This window comes from Spodoptera frugiperda, chromosome 19, assembly GCF_023101765.2.
Source record: "Spodoptera frugiperda isolate SF20-4 chromosome 19, AGI-APGP_CSIRO_Sfru_2.0, whole genome shotgun sequence".
Lineage (NCBI taxonomy): Eukaryota > Metazoa > Arthropoda > Insecta > Lepidoptera > Noctuidae > Spodoptera > Spodoptera frugiperda.
This window is the reverse complement of record NC_064230.1, coordinates 6,035,801-6,058,419: the sequence shown is the minus strand read 5'-3', so window position 1 is coordinate 6,058,419 and position 22,619 is coordinate 6,035,801. Positions and strand designations below refer to the sequence as shown.

The 22,619-nt window shown below is 36.5% G+C and overlaps 1 protein-coding gene across 1 annotated transcript in view; it reads left to right on the top strand.

Annotated features, from left to right (window-relative positions):
* LOC126911794 (titin-like) overlaps nucleotides 1-22,619 on the top strand; it is a 34,284-nt gene that overhangs the window by 9,743 nt on the left and 1,922 nt on the right. Inside the window, exons 4-13 of the mRNA XM_050700649.1 lie at nucleotides 520-643; nucleotides 1,145-1,235; nucleotides 3,079-3,337; nucleotides 5,077-5,142; nucleotides 7,697-7,859; nucleotides 8,332-8,532; nucleotides 9,208-9,338; nucleotides 10,276-10,330; nucleotides 10,737-10,963; nucleotides 11,471-11,694. Coding sequence (XP_050556606.1) covers nucleotides 520-643; nucleotides 1,145-1,235; nucleotides 3,079-3,337; nucleotides 5,077-5,142; nucleotides 7,697-7,859; nucleotides 8,332-8,532; nucleotides 9,208-9,338; nucleotides 10,276-10,330; nucleotides 10,737-10,963; nucleotides 11,471-11,694 — 1,541 coding nt within the window. The remainder of the gene's footprint in view (nucleotides 1-519; nucleotides 644-1,144; nucleotides 1,236-3,078; nucleotides 3,338-5,076; nucleotides 5,143-7,696; nucleotides 7,860-8,331; nucleotides 8,533-9,207; nucleotides 9,339-10,275; nucleotides 10,331-10,736; nucleotides 10,964-11,470; nucleotides 11,695-22,619) is intronic.

Here is a 22,619-nt window from a genome sequence, read left to right as displayed (position 1 = left end):
TCCGTAACGTGCGATGCGTACGATGCGGGCCTATGGACGCGTACCTTAAGACAGACAAATAAAAATTAGTCATCTACTATAATGTGTCCAGGATATGGCAATAGGCTCACCCTCTATTACATGGGACTTACATATAACACAAATGGTGAAAAGTGGGTGTACATTGTATAGCGGCATTGCGTGCCGTAATGTGCACCTCTGCCACTTTGGGGATAGAAAGGCGTGACGATAGGATCAAAACAAACTACTTGATGTTCTCGACCCAAAATTTTTAATATTACCCTCGTCTACTCAAAGTAATTGTGTATGTTCTTAGCATTGAGTTAGACCAGTTTAAAATATATTATGTAATGTAATAATTTGGTTGTTTATGAATACGGGTATATTGTTCTGGCACTGGTTCGCATTCTGTACCTATTTACGTATATTTTGTATTTCTCAGTCAAGCCAATGTAAATTATTATTTATGAGAAATATAAATGTCTTAAACCTAAAAAATATCAAAAGTTTTCTGCACAGGAACCTATGGGTATTTCGGAGCCAAGACAGTCCCCTTACATCAATGAGAGTGGGGAGCTAATGGGTACTATTCAAGGCATAGTGGACGGTTTGGAAGAACCAGTGATGGATGCAGAGCTAGCCAGTAAGTTTAACATCTATTTTACTAATATTTAAGTGTGGGAGAGCCATGCTTCGGCACTGCTGGGCCGTTTCGACCGCAGTGATACCACGGCCGAGTAGAAAACCGACGTGAAACAATGCTTGCGTTGTGTGAGTGAGGTTACCGGAGGCCCAATTCCCAATCCCCCTATTCCCCAACAACACTTAAATTCCTAACCCCCAAAAGGGCATCTCTGGCTCTGGTGTTTCGAGTGTCCATGGGCGGCGGCGATCGCTTGATGGTAAGCATGGTAGTATTATTAGTATAGTATTAGCCGGTATACGAGCAGACGGATCACCTGATGGTAAGCAATCGCCGCTGCTCATGGACACCAGAGGCGTTACGAGTGCAATTAAGGGTTATTGCATTGAGTGAATTTAAGGGTTGTTGCACCCCAAGACGGGAGAAGTAATCATACTATTATCCCCACTTAAAAAAGGCACACAGAAGAAGATAACCTAATCTTCTACATTTTATTTACAGAGGAACTCGGCAAGCCAGGAATCTCAGAAGAGAAGATAGCCACACTAATATCTGGAGAAGCAGAGATGCTTAGAGAGGCACACGTTATGGGGTGAGTAGAATTCTATTACATTACCAGTTTCATTTATAAATAGATCGACTTCAGGCATTGGCATTATCATTGAACGTTTTTAAATGGTAGTTTAGTAAGATAATTTACCAAATCGACGGACGAGAGGCTAATGATGATTTAAGAGATATTTTTTGGAAATTATGATATAACATATATTATATACCATCATTCAATGTAGAAAAATTCGGCGAATCCGAATATGCATATACAGCGTGTAACAAAATACCCATATACATCAAGAAGCCCTGATGAATACAAGTTGAATAGAATCTTTACACAAAGTTTCAGCTTAAAATACGTAAAAAAAATTAGTACCAAATAGTTGGTATCGCATAGTTCTTGATTTCAAATCATACAAACGTGTCACAACACTACAGGGATCACTCGCTAATATTACGAAACATTTCTTCTGTCCATCTGATTGCCTAATACCTGTCTACCTAATTTTGATTCGCGCGCCGGCACGATTTGAAAAATTAATAACTTGGTACCATGAAAACATGAATTTAAAAACCCTTCCCGTATCGTTTGTTATGTTATTTAGAAACCGTGCAATTGATATGCATACCTTCTTTTTGTTACACGTTGTATAGGTATACCATCATTCAATGTTGGAAAATTCGGCGATACCGAATATGCATATAATATGTATACCGTATGGAGAAACCTCTTATGATTTATTAGCAAGCTGAAGTGACAGTGGGTAGGGCATATAGCGCGGAGAACCAACCGCTGGGCCAGACATTTTATCGAGTGGAGACCGCATACTGGCAAGCGCAGCGTAGGACGTTCACCCACAAGGTGGACAGACGACCTGACTAAGGTCGCAGGGAGCCGCTGGATGCAGGTCGCTTCCAACCGACCTATCTGGAAGTCATTGGGGGAGGCCTATGTTCAGCAGTAGACGTCTTATGGCTGATATGATGATGATGATTATGATAAGTAGATTTTTTAGTTTTTTTTTTCACTAATTTGTATAGGCAAATGATAGTAAAAAATCTAATAAGCAAAATAGGTGTAGAAGTTGCAGTAGTAAGCTAATTATTTCATGAATATAATTATTTAAATATCATTACAATCTTCACGGCACGTTTTCAACCATTTTTGTAAATTATCACACATCACCAAATGTCTCATACATTCAATTTATTCATTATACATACATTACATACATGGACTCATCACTGCTTCATTCTTTTATTCAACGTCTCGTACTTCTATCAGACATTCATCAGACTTCACTTTACAGTCTATTTTAATCTTTCAAATAATTCTTCAGTCTATCTACCTTCTTAATTCTTCTTCATTCCACCATGATATTGCCATATACTAGGCATAATTTCAGACTCCGTGCTACCATTGAGAAATTTATCGAAAACCCGAAAGAAGCCCACTTTGTCCAACACGCGAATTAAACCCGAGACCCCTTGTCCAGGAATCGCACTTGGGACCACTCGACCAACGAGGAAGTCGATCGAAACGATCTGTCAAAGTCAAAGTCAAAATTATTTATTTCAAATAGACCAGGAAGGCACTTTTGAACGTCAAAGCAAATATAATAATATTAACAACGTCTGTCTGTCGGTCAGTCCTCTAGTTGCTCTATTTGCTCGTTCCAAAGTGTAGATTCCTATGGAGAAGAACGTCACTCTTTTCATCGAAACTGCTTGAGACTTGAACAATCTGAGTTATTTTCCATCTTCTCATATTTTCTCTTTCACCCATCCCCATCTTCTTTAACCACCCTCCCATCCACAAACCACACAATCAAAAACCAACTCTAATAACTAACACAATACGTCCCAAAATTGGTTGAAAACAGGCTCTCTCGAGTACTTTCCTCTCACATGCACCGTGCGGACGACGACAGCGTCGATTTCCAGAAAATCAAACCGATGATCAACTCCTTGAAAGACTCAGAAGTATTGAAAGCATTGAACGAAGAACTAGAGAGAAAGAGACAAGAGGAGAAAAAGAAAGAAGAGAAAAAATGGACAACGTTTCTCCAGAAGCCGAAGCGGCCGGTGCCCAAGGCAAAGTTTGGGTATCCAGGGTGGACAGAGGACACGCAAATTGTTGCGGTAAGTTTTAGAGCGTATGGTTGATTTTTGTTTGTGTTTGTTTGGTGAAAGTATAATTTTTGTTCGTTGAAAAAGTCTGTAGTAAATAGACCTTACCTTATTAGGACATATGGCTATGAAAGGAGTCAGTCCTCTAGTTGTTCTATTTGCTTGTTCCAAAGTGTAGATTCCTATGGAGAAGAAACAGACTCATGCGTACGGCGCGTCGTATTCCGCGCGCGCCTCAAGTAGCCACCAGTCCACCACATAGGGGGATGGGGACCAGTAAATATGCCTAATCTGGAGCTGCGGACTACCTTTTTTTGAGGAGGGATAATCATGCAATGACTTCTCCCGCCTCGCCCAAGGCGGGAAAAATCATTGGACGATTTGTCAGACTATCACTGACTAAAAACCACCTCGTTCCTACTCCTGTTTTTTAAGCCGGAGCCCTGGTAACCCGCTACCCCATCTGTGTTGGTCTGATGTCACTTTAAGATGCGGGCGAAACGTGACTCGCCGTACACACGTTCTAGTTCTGGTCGGGCGGCGAGCTACCTTATAGAGAAAATCGAGCAAGAAACTCCATAGATTTACCATACTGACTTTAGAAACCTTAAACCTTGTCCCATCAACCATAAATCTAATGAAGAAATAAATAAAATACCCCCTATTTCAACATAGATCTTGCCACCTGTCAACTGATCAATAAATAACTCAATATGCAAGCCAAATATTAAGTAATCAATGTCTATTTTCAATCACTTCCCTGTTTTTAAAACACTTCCTATATATTGATAATGAATTTAATTATTTTTGGCAATCATTCAATGGTATAACTTGCATTACCTACTCTACATTTGTGTCCTAAAAATCAGTTCTTTTCCGACACTTGTCGGGTTCGCACGCGTCGCGAGTTTACATAGTGAGTTGTTCCGTTATTTTCATAATTTAACGATTTATCGTTATGTGTATAACGCTTATCGTTGTAGCTATAATAGTGGTTGCTATATTTATTATATGGGTACAATTTGTTTTCTTTTAATTAATCGTGTTTTTTTAGAGTAGTATGTGTCGTTTTTTGTGAGTTATTTTTTCTCGTGTTTTGTTTGTCAATTTAATAGTGGTAATAAATATAAATAGTCTCAATAGTTATTTATTATTATCACAAGTTATCATCTAAAGTACAAATTAATAATGATTTTATAGAAATAGTTTTAAAGCTAAATACAGTGAGAAATAATGAAACTGTGTAAATTAACAAAATAATGGTTATTAAACTATAGCCAAAACATTAAAAGAAAGAAAATGACTAATTTGAGAATTATTTAACTAATTTAGAAATAAATAATTTAGGTAGTTACATAGAAATGATTCGATATTCCCGTACTAGGAAATATATTATTATTGATTAGATTTTATGGGAATTATCTTTGTAAATTAAAACGTTTAATGAAGTGTTTGATCGCTTTTTTGGTGGGTGAAAATCAGCCAATGACTTCTCCCGCCTTGAGTGAGGCGGAAGGGAGTGTCAGACTCTTACTGACTAAAAACCACCCCGTTCCTACTCTTGCTTTTCGAACCGGAGCCCCGGTAAACCCGCTAGGTAGTCCGCAGCTCCGGGTATACGGGATTACTATAAGTAATTTGTGTTTAAAATTACATCTAGTTTAAAGCAAGGTCTAAAAACATCGTTATAATTGTTATAAGATTTATTATTTTAAAAACGATTATACATTGTATTTATTAATTTGTTTCAGGAACCGTATAAAGTGAAAATAGTGAAACAAGCTAAGCCTAAAGTAGCACCTGATTATAAGCCAGAGGTATAAATTAATAGTTATAATAACCAATACATAAGGTGTTCTAAATGTATCTGCCACGGCTTTAATGGGAGGTAGTGTTGTGTTTGAAGATTACAATAGTGAAGACATTTCGTACCCCGGACCAGTTAATTCAATTTGAGAACATAAAGATGTTAAATAAACATTGACTCTACTCTGCATAAAGTGGTTCACAAATACGCACGATGCGTCGCTTCGTCAAAGAAAATAATTACTTTTAATTGACAGAGACAGAGAAAGAGATCTATAGGTCTTTTATAATAAACCCATATTTAGACATTTTTGTATGAAATTAATTTTACTTATAATCAATAATTTATTTATATTCACTATTGTAATCTTCAAACACAACACTACCTCCCATTAAAACCATAGCAGATACTTTTAGAACACCTTATATATCTTGACCTCTCTGAAGTTTGTAACAAACATATCTCTATCTCTTTCCATCGCATTAGTTCTTGCTTATTGCCGTCTCACTTATTCAGTAAAATGTCTAATGTCAGAGAGTTTAAGATATACTGGTGTGATGTTATAATAATACTGCTATAATAACTATCGTGAGACATACTAAATTAAACTAAAAATCACGGTTTACTCACGTATGTTAATGGAGAAAAGCTCTACTAGTTTCGAGTCACAGAAGGACTCTTCATCATGAACAGCGTGCACAGCGGTGTCGCGCACTAGTAGAGCTTTTTTTATGGAACAAGCCGGTAAGCTAGACAGAAATCACCTGATGGTAAGCAATCGCAGCCGCCCATGGACACCCGACACACTAGAGGCGTTACAAGTGCGTTGCCGACCTTTTGGGGTTAGGAAAATTTAAGGGTTGTTGGGGAATCGGGTATTAGGAAGCGTTGTTTCACGTTGGTTTTCTGCTTGGCCGTGGTATCACTCCGGTCGAGCCGGTCCATTCGATCCGAAGCAAGGCTTTCCCACACTTATTTCCACTCTAATGTACGTGAGTAAACCATGATTTTTCTTTAATAATAAATATAGCTGTTGTAATTTAATCAGATTTAATTATTTAACTAATAATTGCTTAATTATTCGTTGTCAATAATTTTATTTGAATTGTTTAATAAATTCCCTTAATGCTTTTAAATACTTACTTAAAAATCTTTACACCTTAGATTTCACTAACAAGTCAATTTACAATGTTTTTTTTTTGTATAATTAATATTTGTTTTACAATTAATTTATGGAATAGGTAGCTAACGATCTTGACTTACCGATGTGAACCTTTTTAATTAATTCTAGTTTTTAATTTGCCAATAACATGTTTGTTTTGGATGGGACTGTTTTAATTCTTACTTACTACTTACTTAATTAATTCTTACTTTGAATGATAAATAAATGAATATTTATGATTAATTCGGTAATTTCTTTTCTTTTTAATTGTGACTTTTTTGTAAAGTATTTTTTTTTTAAATGAGTGCATGTTCCCGGTTTTTTATCTGCTAAAAAAGTTGTTGTAATTTAAAAACACTTTTATATAAGGTGTTCTAAACGTATCTGCCACGGCTTTAATGGGAGGTAGTGTTGTGTTTGAAGATTACAATAGTGAAGAGATTTCGTACCCCGGACCAATTAATTCAATTTGAGAACATAAAGAAGTTAAATAAACATTGACTCTACTCTGCATAAAGTGGTTCACAAATACGCACGATGCGATGAAAACAATTGCTATCAATTGTTTTCATTGACGAAGCGACAGAGACAGTGAAAGAGATAGCTCTATCATAATAAACTCATATTTACTATTGTAATGTTCAAACACAACACTACCTCCCATTAAAGCCGTGGCAGATACTTTTAGAACACCTCATATATCATTAATATGTTCTACTTGTGAATGTCCTTTTCTCTATACATTATTTTTTTTGAAATTATTTTATTTGCAAGTGCAAGCAAAATATCAGCTGTCATTCACTGTTTTAACTTTGATGTATATGTATTCATTTATTTGTCATCAATGTTAAATCTTATAAATATATCTACAACTTTAGACAAATGCAAGTGCGTAGCCGCCTTTTTTTGGGGATCAGAAATTTGAGGGTTGTTGGGGAGATTGGAGTGGGAGGTAATTGGGCCTTTTCACTCACATGAATACAACATCGTATTTAGTCAAAAAATTAAACGCGAATATTTTTTACTATTCACTATTTAATTAGAAAAATATCTTCTGATTTATTTCGTTGCGGGATCCAAGACAGTCATTCATGTCCCTGGGACGTTGGACTTCAGTGTTCCAGTGTTTGCATGGTTGTATCTACTGTAGATCCTGGTGCACAGGAGTTGCAGCGGTTTTGGGAAGTTGTGGCGAACATGACCCAATAAAAAATTAGAAGAGATTCAATTTAAAACATTTTTCTTCGATAGATGTCGTTGCTGTTGACTTTATCATCCGACTTATCTTTGTATGTGATTGTTACAACCTAATATAGTTTCTCCAACTGTCATATATATTAATATGATTGCCTCTCCACCCACATTTTGTAAATACCATCATCACCTTAATTCTTCTCCTCAGGACTTTGAAACTGGTCCTCTACCCTGGGAGGAACGCGCTGCGACTGAGTCCTCCCTCCCTCCTGTAGAGCCGGAGGAACCTATCCTCATTCCGGAGGTACCGGAGTTTCTGGAGGCTGTCGACCCTTTGAAGGAGAGTGAAGTTCCTGATCTTGAGGAGACAGGTGAGAGTTTAGCTGATATGTTCCTTCAGGAAGAGTACGTAAGGTTGTATTCACAAAAACATCATCGGGCAGATTATATTTACCCTTATAATCTCATCAAGAACGGGGCAGTGGCGTAGCTTGTAAGAATACCTGCGTATTGCCCGTATAAAAATTGCTTCTGTCCCTTTTATGAGATGGAAATATACCTTTTCTGGCCCAGTCTCTAAGGCTCAGAGAGGTTAATGTTGCTAAAGTTGCTGCAAACTTAAGAACGCCTGCTTCACGCGAAAAAAAGAATTGATCATTTGGAGTTATTGTAATTTATTTTTTGGGTGACCAACCACCAACCAGGGTGGCTACGGGGCCCCCACGTGTTCACACACTGGGACCACCACCCAGGGTCACCCACCCCACTATACAAGAGAAAATCTTAAAGAGTGGCAACGTTTTTAAAAAAATCTTTCACACAACCAAACCTAATTATCAACAGGTATACCCCTACCACCGCCAAAAGAACCAACACCCCCACCAGTCATAGAGGAGAAGCAACCAGAACCCGAACCGATACCAGAAGTACCAGAAGAAGAACCAGAAGTCGTCCCAGAAGCGAAAGAACAGAGAGAAGAGACGAGAGAAGATATGGAGAATAGAATGGCGCAACAGTTAGTGAAAAGCGTACAGGGGATGGTTGGTAAGTTGACAAAAGATTATGACGTCATCATCAACAGAAAATGTAATTTATTCCACTACTGGTAATGACTATGGACCACCGACACTTTAGGGAACAGAGAGTAAAGTTCCCTAAGTAAAGCAATATCCTCCAACCAGGCGGTGATCGTGTCAGGCGGGCTTTCTGTCCAACTGTTGTTCGTTGGTATTTTCTATCCATCTTGATAAGACTATCATGAGAGATACTAAATTAACACAAAAATCACGTACATTATTGAAGAAAAGCTTAGTAGAGCTTTTAGTCACACGTTTAGTCACAGAGGGACTCTTCACCATGAGCAATGTGTGCAGTTTTCACGCATCGTGCGTATTTGTGAAATTTGTCAACCATTTTATGCAAAATAGAGCCAATGTTTATTTAACTTCTTTATGTTTTCAAATTAAGTTAACTGGTCCGGGGTACGAAATTTCTACACTATTGTAATTTTCAAACACAACGCTACCTTCGATTAAAGCCGTGGCAGATACTTTTAGAAAACTTATATACATGTACTATTGAAATCTATCACTCATCTTAATCAATATATAAAGCTGAAGAGTTTATTTATTTGAGCGAGCTAAACTAGCTTTCTTGATCAGCTTCCTATCTTTTTCTTTCGCCATTTTCATTTTCAATTAAATTTACATTTTCCTTTAGATCCAAACGCCAGCCTAGACCAGCAGCTGGCCCAGATGCGTGCCCAGCTGGCAGCGCTCGCCCAGCTACCTGAAGTAATACAACAGTCTTTGGAAATGGTCTCCAAACAACTCACCAAGATTTCCCACCAGGTTAGTTGTTATGAAAACACTAGCTTTTGTTAAGCCAAATACAGCTGCGTGACGAGTGGTCGCAATTGCGACCGGCAGTCACACATGGGGTCAGACATGGGGTCCCTGATTGTCGGGTTTTGCAAAGCATTACTGGGCGTTTATTCGGTTTTCCAAAAATATCGCAGTAGTAGCACGGAGTCTGGAACTGTGCCCAGTATATCTTTATATATATAATTCTTCTGTAAGTGTGTATGTCACTGAACTTATCTTAAACGACTGGACCGATTTTGATGAATTTTTTTGTTTGAGTTCAAGGGGATCTGAGAATGGTTTAGAGTCACAATTTTGTCCGCTGGACAATGTTTTTTTAATTAATTAGACGTGTAGACAGGACAACGTCTGTCGGGTCCGCTAGTGGCTATATAAAACAAATGGTTAAAAGTAGGTGTACATTGTATACTGGCATTACGTGCGGCTAATGTGCTTCTGCCTTCCCTTTTGGGGATAAAAAGTCGGTTCATATCTGTCGGAGCATGCGTCGCGTATCATCGGTCGCGTAACGCCCGAACAGACAAATGTATAGAAACACATTTGACCGTTCACACTCAACCGATGATACGTCTGTACGACTGATGATATACGCTCGATGTGTTTTACGACAGATATGAACAGACCCTTAGTGTAGCATGGATTTCCGCAAAGTAACGCTAAACTCTATCTATAATATAAAAATAAGTCGGGTTTTCCTTCCTGGCGCTATAACTCCAGAACGCACGAACCGATTTTCGCGGTTTTGCATTCGTTGGAAAGGTCTCGGGCTCCGTGAAATTTATAGCAAAGAAAATTTAGAAAAAAAATTAAGAGAAAAGCAGGAAAACAGGGAAAATCATTGGTGGCGAAACGGAGTTCGCCGGGTTTGCTAGTTCTATATAATATCGTTTCTCTCTCGTTTCAGGAAGTCCATATGGAGGTTTCGCAAACCGAGCAACAGAGTTACGAGCAAGTTGAAGGTAGTAGTTGTTTACACTGTTATTTTATTGCGGACGGATCACCTGATGGTAAGCAACCGCCACCGCCCATGGGTACTTGAATCACCAGAGGCGTTTCAACCGTTGCCGGCCCTTTGGGGGTTAGGAATTTAAGGGTTGTTGAGGAATCGGGGATTGGGAAGATTGGAAAGGGGGTAATTGGGCCTCCGGTAACCTCACTCACACAACGAAACATAACGCAAGTGTTGTTTCACGTCGGTTTTCTGCGCAGCCGTATTATAACTCCGGTCGAGCCGGCCCATTCGTGCCAAAGCATGGCTCTTCCACACTCGATATGATGAAGATAATACCTTTGCACAATGCAAATCGTTCGTAAAAATACAGATACCGTATGATATTTTTACTAACCCTAAAATGTTTCCAACAGCTACCCAAAACCACGAAATGCAAACCATTCAAGAAGTGAACGAGAACAGCGTAGAAGCAGTTCAGAACGAAGAAGAGAAGAAAGAACAAGAAGTAGTAGAGAAGATGACAATAGAAGAAGTAACCAATCAGGAGACCGAACTGAGAATTCAACAACAACAGGAGAACAATGCGAGAATGACTCCTGCTCCGACAGAAGAGGAGATTAGGAATGAAAAACAGAGAAAGGTAGGTGTTGAATATTGTTTCTTTTTGGATCGTAACATGTATAATTTGTAATGGAATTTTAGGTGATTCTTGGTCGTAAAATAATTAATAGTATTAATACTTATTATTATTTTGATCTCAATAAAAATGCCAAAATGTCTGATATATGGACATTAATGACTGTTTTCAACATGTCTGTGAAATATTTTTGAGTAATTATTTTAATGTCTAACAAGCGACCTCACAGATAATAATTATGTTGCAGACAGAAATATGATACGACTATGTGTCGAATGTTTAATCATTTCGGTCGTTAATGAAAAAAATTATTTATTTATCAATATATTTAACTACTACGTTTAGAACATAATTTAATAATCTTTAGTCTCTTTTTCACTCTTAATTTCTAGCTACATTTTATTTAGATTTTACATAATAAAAAGTTTCTATAAATCAAATACATACGAACCTTGCGTCCAAAGGACTTAAACCACTATCTTTAAACCCCCAATCAACAAATAAATATAGGAACAAGCAAGGATAGAACACGAATCTCGTCTGGTGAAACAGCATCCTACGCCGCGCGCATCAAAACCGAAACGAGTCTTCGGACCCCCAGACCCAGACCAGATGCTGGCGGTCGTCCTACCTGGAGGTAGACGATGGAGAAACACCCAAGATGTATACGATGAACAGAAGATTAAAGAAATGTTTGAAGCGCAGTCTGAAGTCATCAAGGGCAATGCCATTGGGTATAAAGTGATTTTATAATTAGCTAATATTTATTTGTGATGGTGATTTTATTGTAACTTTCGTGAGACATACTAAATTAATTATTATGTTATCGGCTTACTCACGTAACTGTTTGACGAGGAACTCGACTAGTTTCAAGCCACGACTACTCTATAGTAGCAGCGACAATCGCCGTGTCGTGTGTCGCGGAATGCTGCTCATGAATATGAGCCTCTAGCATGGCTTGAAACTAGTCGAGTTCCTTGTCAAAACATTACGTGAGTAAGCCGATAACATAATAATTAATTTGTGATGGTGGTGTTTTTTTAGGTTATGTCTATTCTGTCATTATTGGTGTTTTTTTTTTATAATAACTGTCAGTGAGACGTATTAAGTTGAGTAGAAATCACGGTTTACTCTCGTATGTTAATGGAGGAAAGATCTACTAGTTTTGAGTAATAGAAGGACTCTTCATAATCGACACGCCTTTTGTATCAGTAGGCTTCTCATGATAAGGAGTCCCTCTGTGGCTCGAAACTAGTAGAGCTTTTCTCTATTAATATACGTGAATAAACCGTGATTTTTAGTTAGATTGCTGCTGTCATAGCCATTATTGCGTTGTGGTCATGTGAATCGTATTTTTTTGAGTATGGAAGGTAAATAGTTTTGTTTTGTATCTTATAATCAAATAAAGTTTTATTCCAATTAAATCATATTAAGAAATAATGTTTTAGAACAATCATTAGTCGCCACAATTAAATAATATAAAAATAAATGTTATTTTTAGAACAAAATTTAGTCTGTTGTCTGCTGTCTGTGACGCCATCTAGGTTCCTTGTTTTTTAACGGGAACTTTTTTGACATATAAATTGTTCTTGTATGAAAACACAGATTTTTTACTTTTACTTTATCAAACTCTATACCGTTCACACTTAAACGTATTAAATATTACATTTCGTTCGCAAAATCTCAGGTTCGACTCCTGAGAGCTTAGTACGAGTTAGTTTTACGTTTAAAGAGATCGAAACGAGAGCGCGTTCGGCGATTTTATTGGTCAGCTCGAATTAATCAACCGGTACAGGGTAACCAAGGGTACAGAGTGCCAAACGCGCTATCGTTTCGTTTTCATTAAAAGTAAATAAAACTGTGTATAAATTCCGGCCTGTCACAAACGACTTGTTCGTCAACTGGCGAGTGTCAAACTCATCAATAGCGCAGGTTTCTTTTAATTTTACAGTTATAAGTAATAAAGTCTGCCTCGTCGGTCGAGTGGTCACAAGTGCGATTGCCGAACAAGGGGTCTCGGGTTCGATTCCCGGGTTGGGCAAAGTATTACTGGGTATTATTCGAAACTTTAAAAGTGAAAAGGCGTGACGTTGTGTTGTGTTGTTGTTGATTATTTATTTATTTATTACTTAATTAGATCATAATAACCACTCGCGAGTTTGGCACTCGTTAGTTGACGAACAAGTCTCACAAACAAGCCGGTTGTTCGATAGAATTGTCATGAATATGTCATTGTTTACACATTTTCGTATCATTCTAGGTTTGAGAACAAATTCGAGAGCGATCTGCTCCCTTATGACAACAGGTTTGGCATTATCATTACGCTAGCTTAAGTGTAGGGGACCGGACAGAAAGGGTATAATATAATTAATATTTATATATCACATATAAAATTAAAAATGTAATTCTAGGATACTATATCATATTAATATTAGAACTTGAGACGGGATATTTACCATGTTTATTTATGTCTATGAGTTTCCGATATTTCTACACTGTTGCAAGCGCCATGATCACGGATGAACTTGGCGCTTGCAACAGTGCATGCATAAACATGGTAAATATCCCGACTCAAGTTCTAATATTAGTATTAGTGACCATGTCAGTTTAAAAACGTATAGTACTATATCATATGTCCGGTCTTCTATTTAGAGTTATAAAATATGCATTTACTAAGCAATATAGTATTTGGTACACTCCGGTGTCACTCGGATGCACGGTATTCGTATGACCCGGAATTAGTGAAATTTGTTTATTATTTTTCTTCTCCTCTAATAACATCTTCTGATTTATTTCGTTGCGGGATCCAAGACAGTCATTCATGTCCCTGGGACGCGCCGGACTTCGGTGTTTTGACGCGGTTCCAACCTTACGTACTACCTTCAAGGTCCAGTTTTTTTATGGAGCAACCCGGTAAACGAACAGACGGATTACCTGATTGTAAGCAATCGCCGCCGCCTAAGGACATTTGAAACACCAGAAGTGTTACAAGTGCGTTGCCGGCTATTTGGGTGTTAGGAATTCAAGGATTGTTGGGGAATAGGGGTCCTAATCCCCGATCCCCATTGGGAAGGGGAGAATTGGGCCTCACTCACACAACGAAACACAACTCAAGCGTTGTTTCACGTCGGATTCCCGTGAGGCCGTAGTATCACTCCGGTCGAGCCGGCCCATTCGTGGCTTTGCATGGCTCTCCCACACTTAACACCATAGTTGGTCTTCGCCTTTAGGTACATACTCCACGATGTATAACAGATACGATAGCATATACGGTATATGATTTACCAAATTATATTTATTTAGGTAAAATACTTAATTATGCGTATCAATGATTACTTATAAATGTTTAAGTACACGTACTTACTTAGCCTTCGATAAAAGTGGGTTTTTCGACTTTATTTTTCAAAATTAGGTACTTACCTATATTTGTATCAATCAATTAAAATATATATAAAATGTTATCCTAAATCTTATCAGATTATCAATTGCGACTACTGAACTAAATCGTTAATTACCTACGATTTTTTGAACGCGGACATACATACCTACTTAGTTATACTAAGTGTGGGAGAGCCATGCTTCGGCACTGCTGGGCCGGCTCGACCGGAGTGATACCACGGCCGAGCAGAAAACCGACGTCAAACAACGCTTGCGTTGTATGATCACTCATACAACGCAAGCGTTGTTACCGGAGGCCCAATTACCTCCTTCCCAATCTTTCTTATCCTCGAATCGCCAATGACACACAAAAGGCCGGCAACGCACTTGTAACGCGTCTGGTGTTTCGACTGTCAATGGGCGGTTGATAGCTTACCCTCATCTGATACGTCAGCTCTGCCTTTCTTTTAAGGGGGGGGGGAAACCATACAATTACTTCCCCCGCCTTAGGCGAGGCGGGAGGGAGTATCAGACTCTTACTGACTAAAAACCACCCTGTTCCTACTCCTGCTCCTGCCTTGGTAGGTAAACCCGCTAGGAAGTCCAAAGCTTCAGATGAATTTTCTGTGAGGCCGTGGTATCACTCCGGTTGAGCCGGACCATTCGTGCCGAAGCATGGCTCTCCCACAATTGTCCACTTACTATATGAAAGATAACGGAACCAACTAAATTGGCTTAGTATATTAACTATCTAGATGCCTGCAGAGATGTTTGTTATTTGTATAAATCAATTTAAGATGTATGTCTTTCAACAGGTTAAAGAATTACTGGCTATTATTAATTGGCTAGCTTCTCTCATTTCGCAATGATTGGCAACACCACTTGAATTAAGTATATTTGGCAACGACACTAGTTTCAATGTTGAGTTGCAGTAATAATGCTTTCATTTTAAACGTTGTTCTAGTAGTTTTATAAATTTATTTGCATATCTAATATATAAAATTCTCGTGTCACAGTTTTCGTTGCCATACTCCTCCGAAACGGCTTGACCGATTTTGATTAAATTTTTTATTTCATCAAAATCTATGAGAATCAGCCTACATCTATTTTTCATCCCCCTAAATGTTAGGGGTAGTACAACCTTATTTTTTTTTATTTTTTCGCGGACAAAGTCGGGGGCAGAAGCTAGTTTATTATAAAAATCTTCCTACACTCTCATGATAGGATTTTCCCGATTCGACAGTGAGGATTTACCTAGTGTAATTCGATTTCCAAATGAACATTCTTTTTTATCTGTGATAGTAAACGGAATAAGTTCCTCACATACACATATAATTTACAAACACAGAACTTAACTTTTGAATGACTCTCCCACAGAAGAGCCCTGTTTTAACATGAATGGGCCGGCTCGACCGGAGTGATACCACGGCCTCCCCAATTACGCCCTACCCAATCTTCCCAATCCCCGATTCCCCAACAACACTTAAATTCCTAACCCTCAAAAAGGCCGGAAACGCATTTGTAACGAGATATTATAACTGATTTTTCGGGTGCCCATGGGCGGCCGCGATTGGTTACCATCAGGTAATCCGGCTGCTTGTATACCGGCTTATACCATAAAAATGCTGAGAATTGTTCCACGTAAGAAATACTTAACCATCAGTTTACCAACCAACCTTTGAGTTATATAAATACATATTTAGATTTGATATCAAAATGATATATGTAGGTATAATTATACCTACGCTTAGTAAATTCATATAATAATTTAATTGCATGAGCACCTTCAATTTTACATTTAAAACAAATCCTTAATAGGTAATAATACAACAACTAGGCAATTTTGAGTTCTAAAACTACTTTTCCACCAGAGATGTGCTATGCTACGTTGCTGTGAATGCGTTTGGCTTCCACCAATCATATTCATTGATACACATAGCTTAGCACTGGTGGAAAATGAAAAATGTTTTTTATATAGAAAGATGCGTGCTATGGACGGCTTCCCTACTATCGATACATCGCATACTCGAGCTGCGCATCTTCGCACAGTTACATAGCTTAGTATCAGTGGAAACGGTCACATACGTTTCACAGCTTAGCTATTACATCTTCGTAGCATAGCTACATAGCACATCTCTGGTGGAAAAGCACTCTTATATCGATGGGATAGAACTCAAAATTCCTTGATTAACTTTAAGTAAGGTGTTATGTGTATATATTTTTAATTCTATTTCATTTATTTTCTTTTAAATATGTATGTATCCTATATTGTGGTCTGCAATGCAATGTTTTATAAGAAAGGGATATTTCTAAGTATTCTTTAGGTATATCTAAGTATAGAAAGCATGACGATTTGTTTCGTTATAAGTAGTATTTTTTATTTATAAATATGCTGTATATATTATTATTAATATATAAGGTGTTCTTAAAGTATCTGCCACGGCTTTAATGGGAGGTAGTGTTGTGTTTGAAGATTACAATAGTGAAGAATTCAATTTGAGAACATAAAGAAGTTAAATAAACATTGACTCTACTCTGCATAAAGCGATAGACAGAAATAGAGATAGCTCTTTTATAACAAACCGACACGTAGACTTTTTTGTATGGAGAAAAGCTCTTATTCAATAATTAATTTATTACCTACAATAGTAGGTATTTACCTTTAAACACAGCTCTACCTCATATAAAAGCCGTTGCAGATATTTTTGGAACAACTTGTATATCATGTACTTTTTAGTTATATTAAAGAATTGACTATAAGTAGGTAGGTACTAGGTACCAATGCAAATCTCGTGAGATTTGGGCTAAAGCGAGATCTCACGCACGAGATTTAGCACACGCTTGTGCACAATAATATCTCTTGCTTAGTCGGCTAGAATAGTAAGACTTGCCACGATGATTAAAATCAATCGGGTTATTTTCTTATATTAGTATTGTATGTATATATTATGATGTTATGTCCATGTATTTATATGTTTATATATTAGTTTAGTTATGTAATATATTAAACATAGTTTAGTGTCCTGTTATATAGAGTGACTGGTAATTAGTGAACGATATTTAAACACGTGATTGTACTCATTATTGCAAACAACTTTCCCGAAGAAACTGTTTTTGTATACTCATTAGTTTTATTTTTTTACAATAAAAAAACACGCATGATCAGCTGTTAGGAGCGACGCGCCCGCATTATCGGAAGACTAGTAACTAAGTCGGTATATTGGAACTTTACTTACTTTACTTTGTTATTGTGATAAAAATAAAACTAATGTGTATACAAAAGTTTCATTGGGAAACTTGTTTGTAATCATAAGTACAATCACGTGTTTAAATATCGTTCACTAATTACTAGTCACCCTTCATACATGTAATTATATGTTCATTTATTAGTTTAGTTATGTAATATATTAAACATACGTTAGTGTTCTGTTATATAAAGATATATGTATGTTACTGTGTCTGTCTATCTGTAAATGCTGTCTCTGTCTTTTATGTAGACTTGTGATATTGTCTGGTTTTCTTTGTTTCGGTGTTTCATCTCAGAGTATCCTGGGGACTCTTAAAAAAAAAATCACAAAAAAAATTACGTTGACTTTATCCTCAACCAAAAGTTAACAATACTGCCGATTGAAACACAAAATTAAGCTGTGACACTGCTCTCAACCAATCCAATATAAATAAGGTTGATGATAATCTACCACGATGCTTAATGACAGAATAATAATTTGTTTTTTGAAGAAACACCCATCCAATTAAGATATGCCTAATGACTATTCAAAAACTCTTAATCATTTTAAAGTAAATCCTGTTGCAGAATAAGGTTTCGGGTTCAATTCTCGAATTGATGCAAGGAATTTTTTAATTTTTCGAAAATTTCTGAATCTTGCATCTAGTTGGCGTAGGTAGTATGGCCCAGATTCTTAACATAACTGGTATAAAGTCGGTGTTACGTTAAATAGGTCATTTTTTAACGTTTGGAGATTAAAAAACAAAAATAATGTATTTATTTTATTTGTAGGCTAGATTTTTCATAAACATTATATTGTATATTTGTATAAACATTTCATTCATATGTACAGTCGATTCTCGTCAATTCAAACTTTCGATAAATCTCTTGATATTACGAATTAAATCAATACTTTTATCTACATTGAAAGTCAAAATTATTCATTTCAAATAGACCGGGCACTTTCGAAAGTCAAAGCAAATATTACAATTTAGAAAAAACTAAGTATCTGTCTGTCGGTCAGCCTTCTAGTTGCGCTATATACTCATTTCAAAGTGTAGATTCCTATGGAGTTTTCGGTAATTCAAACGAAAAAATCAAATTTATGTAATCAAAATAATGATTTAATTTAATTCGAACTTATGGCGTCAACTCGTCGAGAGTTTGAATTTGAAGTTGTGGAGAGAAAATAATGAGCTTATTTTTTTTTATTTTCCTTTTTTTCTCCTGGATCCTGGAAACCGAAGTCCTGAATTTATACCTATGGGCTAGTCCCATTGAGATAGATTCGCGGTTTTACACTATCCCTGATGACATGTCAACGTTATTACCTATAGGACGTGGGGCAATTTTGATCCATCTCCTTGCACATTACATTCGGTAATTCGAAATATTGGAAGAATCCCTTCAGTTTCGAATTAACAAGAGTCGACTGTATATATATACAAATCATGATTGTTTGATTGTTGGTTTGTTGATGTGTCCGTTTTTGTTTTGTTTGCATGTTGCGGTGGCAGATTGACAATTGGAACAAAATCTGGCCATGGGGCGATACCAAGTCGTATTGTAGGAAGTATAGGTATGTAGATATTGTATATATTTACTATTACATAGTATAATATATGTATAAGGGCGACTGGTAATTAGTGAACGATATTTAAATACGTGATTGTACTCATGAATACAAACAACTTTCCCAAAGAAACTCTCCTTGTTAGTTAGTTTTATTTTTATCACAATAACAACAAAATACTTTTAGCAGCGAGGCGCCCGCGTAATATCAGAAGACTAGTAACTAGGTAGGTATTTTCGAACTTTACCTACGTAACTTAAAATAAAACCAATGAGTATATCATGCGTACAATCACGAAGTAAAATATCCTTCACTAATTGTCAGTCACCCTATATAAGGTGTTATAAAAGTATCCCTCACGGCTTTAATGGGGAGTAGTATTGTGTTTGAAGATTACAATAGTGAAGAAATTTCGTACCCCGGACCAGTTAACTCAATTTGAGAACATAAAGAAGTTAAATAAACATTGACTCTACTCTGCATAAAGTGGTTCACAAAATACGCACGATGCGTAATACCCAGTTGCAGAAAACTGTCTTTCAATGAAAACAATTGCTATCAGTTGTGACAGAGACAGTGAAAGAGATAGCTCTTTCATAACAAACTCATACGTAGATATTTTTGTACGATAATTTATATTCACTATTGTAATCTTCAAACACAACACTACCTCCCATTAAAGCCGTGGCAGATACTTTTAGAACATCTTATACAGTAATTATTGTTTTTATAGTAATCCTACTTTTTACCTAAATTATACAGGGTGACTTTGAATTCGACGTATTCCTCTCGGGAGGTGATAATACAACAAATTTCATAAAAAATTAGCCCTGAGGTCTCTGGGCCGAAAGTGGGTAGTTTCTGAGATATTCAACATTTTTGGTTTTGGTAAAAATATCCCGAATTGATTACAAAAACATCAATAAATAAAAAAATACTGGTTGGATTTTAGTTATTTTAGTTTTAATCAGTTGCCAATACATCAGTTATCATTTATAAATACTAATAATGGCAGAAATATCGTTTGTTTTAAAATAGCAAGTAATTTCCTATGAAATTTTGTTTTGTTTCACTAATTTGGTCAATAGATAACTGGATTTATTTCGAAAAAAATATATGACACTAAGCGTACAAACTATTAGAAAAACTTCCTTGGTTTATTAGCTACCCAGAAACGTAAAATTATTTACAATATTCCCAAAAACAAATGAATTAATTGATGATAAGTAGAGTGTAAAGAGAAAAGCGCAATTTCAAAAACATCTTAATTTGCAAAATTTTGTTTAAAATGATCTTCCCTACGACGAATACATGCCCGAACACACTTCCTTATCCCTATTACGTTCACTCTTGGGCTGAATATGCGTTTTATTCCGTCACTATGTTTTGGAGAAAAATTTCGATATTCGGCCAATTTCCTCTGCATAAACAAGGGACTTCATGTAAAAATCAACCGGCGTTAGGTTCTGGTCATTGTGCATGCCATGTAGTTGGACCGCCCTACTAATCCAATGCCTGAGAATCAATGTTTTCGACCATTGCCGCACAGTAGTTCGATAATGCACTTGACAATCGTCATGTGGAATAAATTCGTCAATCAAATTAATAAATTAATTCAATAAGTAGAATAAGTTAATTCATCTTGTTTCTAAATTCAAATTTAAAACAATGACCCTAGCACATTCCTTAATTTTTTTTCATAATTCTCACCATTTAAATTGTTGGATGAAAAGTAGGGTCCAATCAAATAATTAATTATGATACCCCTGCAAACATTTGAATTAAAACCGCGATGCGCTAACGATGATTTACTTTTTTCAGATTTTGTTAAATTTTTGTGGCTAATAATGGATATTGTGATAGTTTATCCAGCACACTATCGAACTACTGTGGGGCAATGGTTGGATACCTTGGTTCCCAGGCGTTATATTGGCATGGGGGTCCAACTACATGGCAAGCGCGGTGTCCAGAATCTAACGCTGGTTGATTTTTACATGAAGTCCCTTGTTTATGCAGAGGGAATTGGCCGAGCATCGAAATTCTTCTCCAAAACATAGTGACGAAATAAAATGTATATTCAGCCCAAGAGTGAACGACATAGGGATAAGGAAGTGTGTTCGTCGTATGTATTCGTCGTAGGGAAGATCATTTTGAACAAAATTTTGCAAATTAAGATGTTTTTGAAATTGCGCTTTTCTCTTTACACTCTACTTATCATCAATTAATTCATTTGTTTTTGGGAATATTGTAAATAATTTTACGTTTCTGGGTAGCTAATAAACCAAGGAAGTTTTTCTAATAGTTTGTACGCTTAGTGTCATATATTTCTTTCGAAATAAATCCAGTTATCTATTGACCAAATTAGTGAAACAAAACAAAATTTCATAGGAAATTACTTGCTATTTTAAAACAAATGATATTTCTGCCATTATTAGTATTTATAAATGATAACTGATGTATTGGCAACTGATTAAAACTAAAATAACTAAAATCCAACCAGTATTTTTTTATTTATTGATGTTTTTGTAATCAATTCGGGATATTTTTAGCAAAACCAAAAATGTTGAATATCTCAGAAACTAGCCACTTTCCGCTCAAGGACCTCAGGGCTATTTTTGTAGGAAATTAGTTGTATTATCACCTCCCGAGAGGAATACGTCGAATTCAAAGTCACCCTGTATATTATTAAGTATACAAAGCTTTTTTATATAAATACTAAAATTAAATCTACATTTAATATTAAATAAATATCTACACACAGAAACAAAACAAAAATAATCTTTATGAATTTATTTTAAATATCAATTCTTTTAAATGTCAAATTTTCAGAGAGTCAAACTGCCACCTAGTAGATTTCCATAGACTGCGCGGATCTATGATTGATACCTATGAGAAATTGGTTGAAGTGAGTTAACTCATAAAACCATTAAGGATCGTTTCATATCAGGGGCCGTTAGTCTGCTATTACAATTGTGTCAGAATTGGCGATCACTGAGCAGTGCAAGAGAGACGGAGCTATGTAGGTTGTATAGCTCCGTCCCTCTCACACTGCTCAGTGATCGATCATTCTGACACAATTGTAATAGCAGACTAACGGCCCCAAATTTCTCATTTATTGTATCTCTCATTCCACATATATTTTATTTTTCATAATATTCCATTGGATTGCTTGTAATCATGCGTTTTATTTTAATACATATGAATTCAATAATGAGTAAAGCAATTTTAGTCTAGTCTTTTTCCATCACTACATATGTAGTATAAAACAAAGTCGCTTTCTCTGTCCCTATGTCCCTTTGTACGCTTAAATCTTTAAAACTACGCAACGGATTTTGATGCGGATTTTTTTAATAGACAGAGTGATTCAAGAGGAAGGTTTATATGTATAATACATGCATAATATATCACCATTGCACCCATGCCAAGCTGGGGCGGGTCGCTAGTAGGATATATGTCAGAGTAACAAATATTGTATTGCAGAC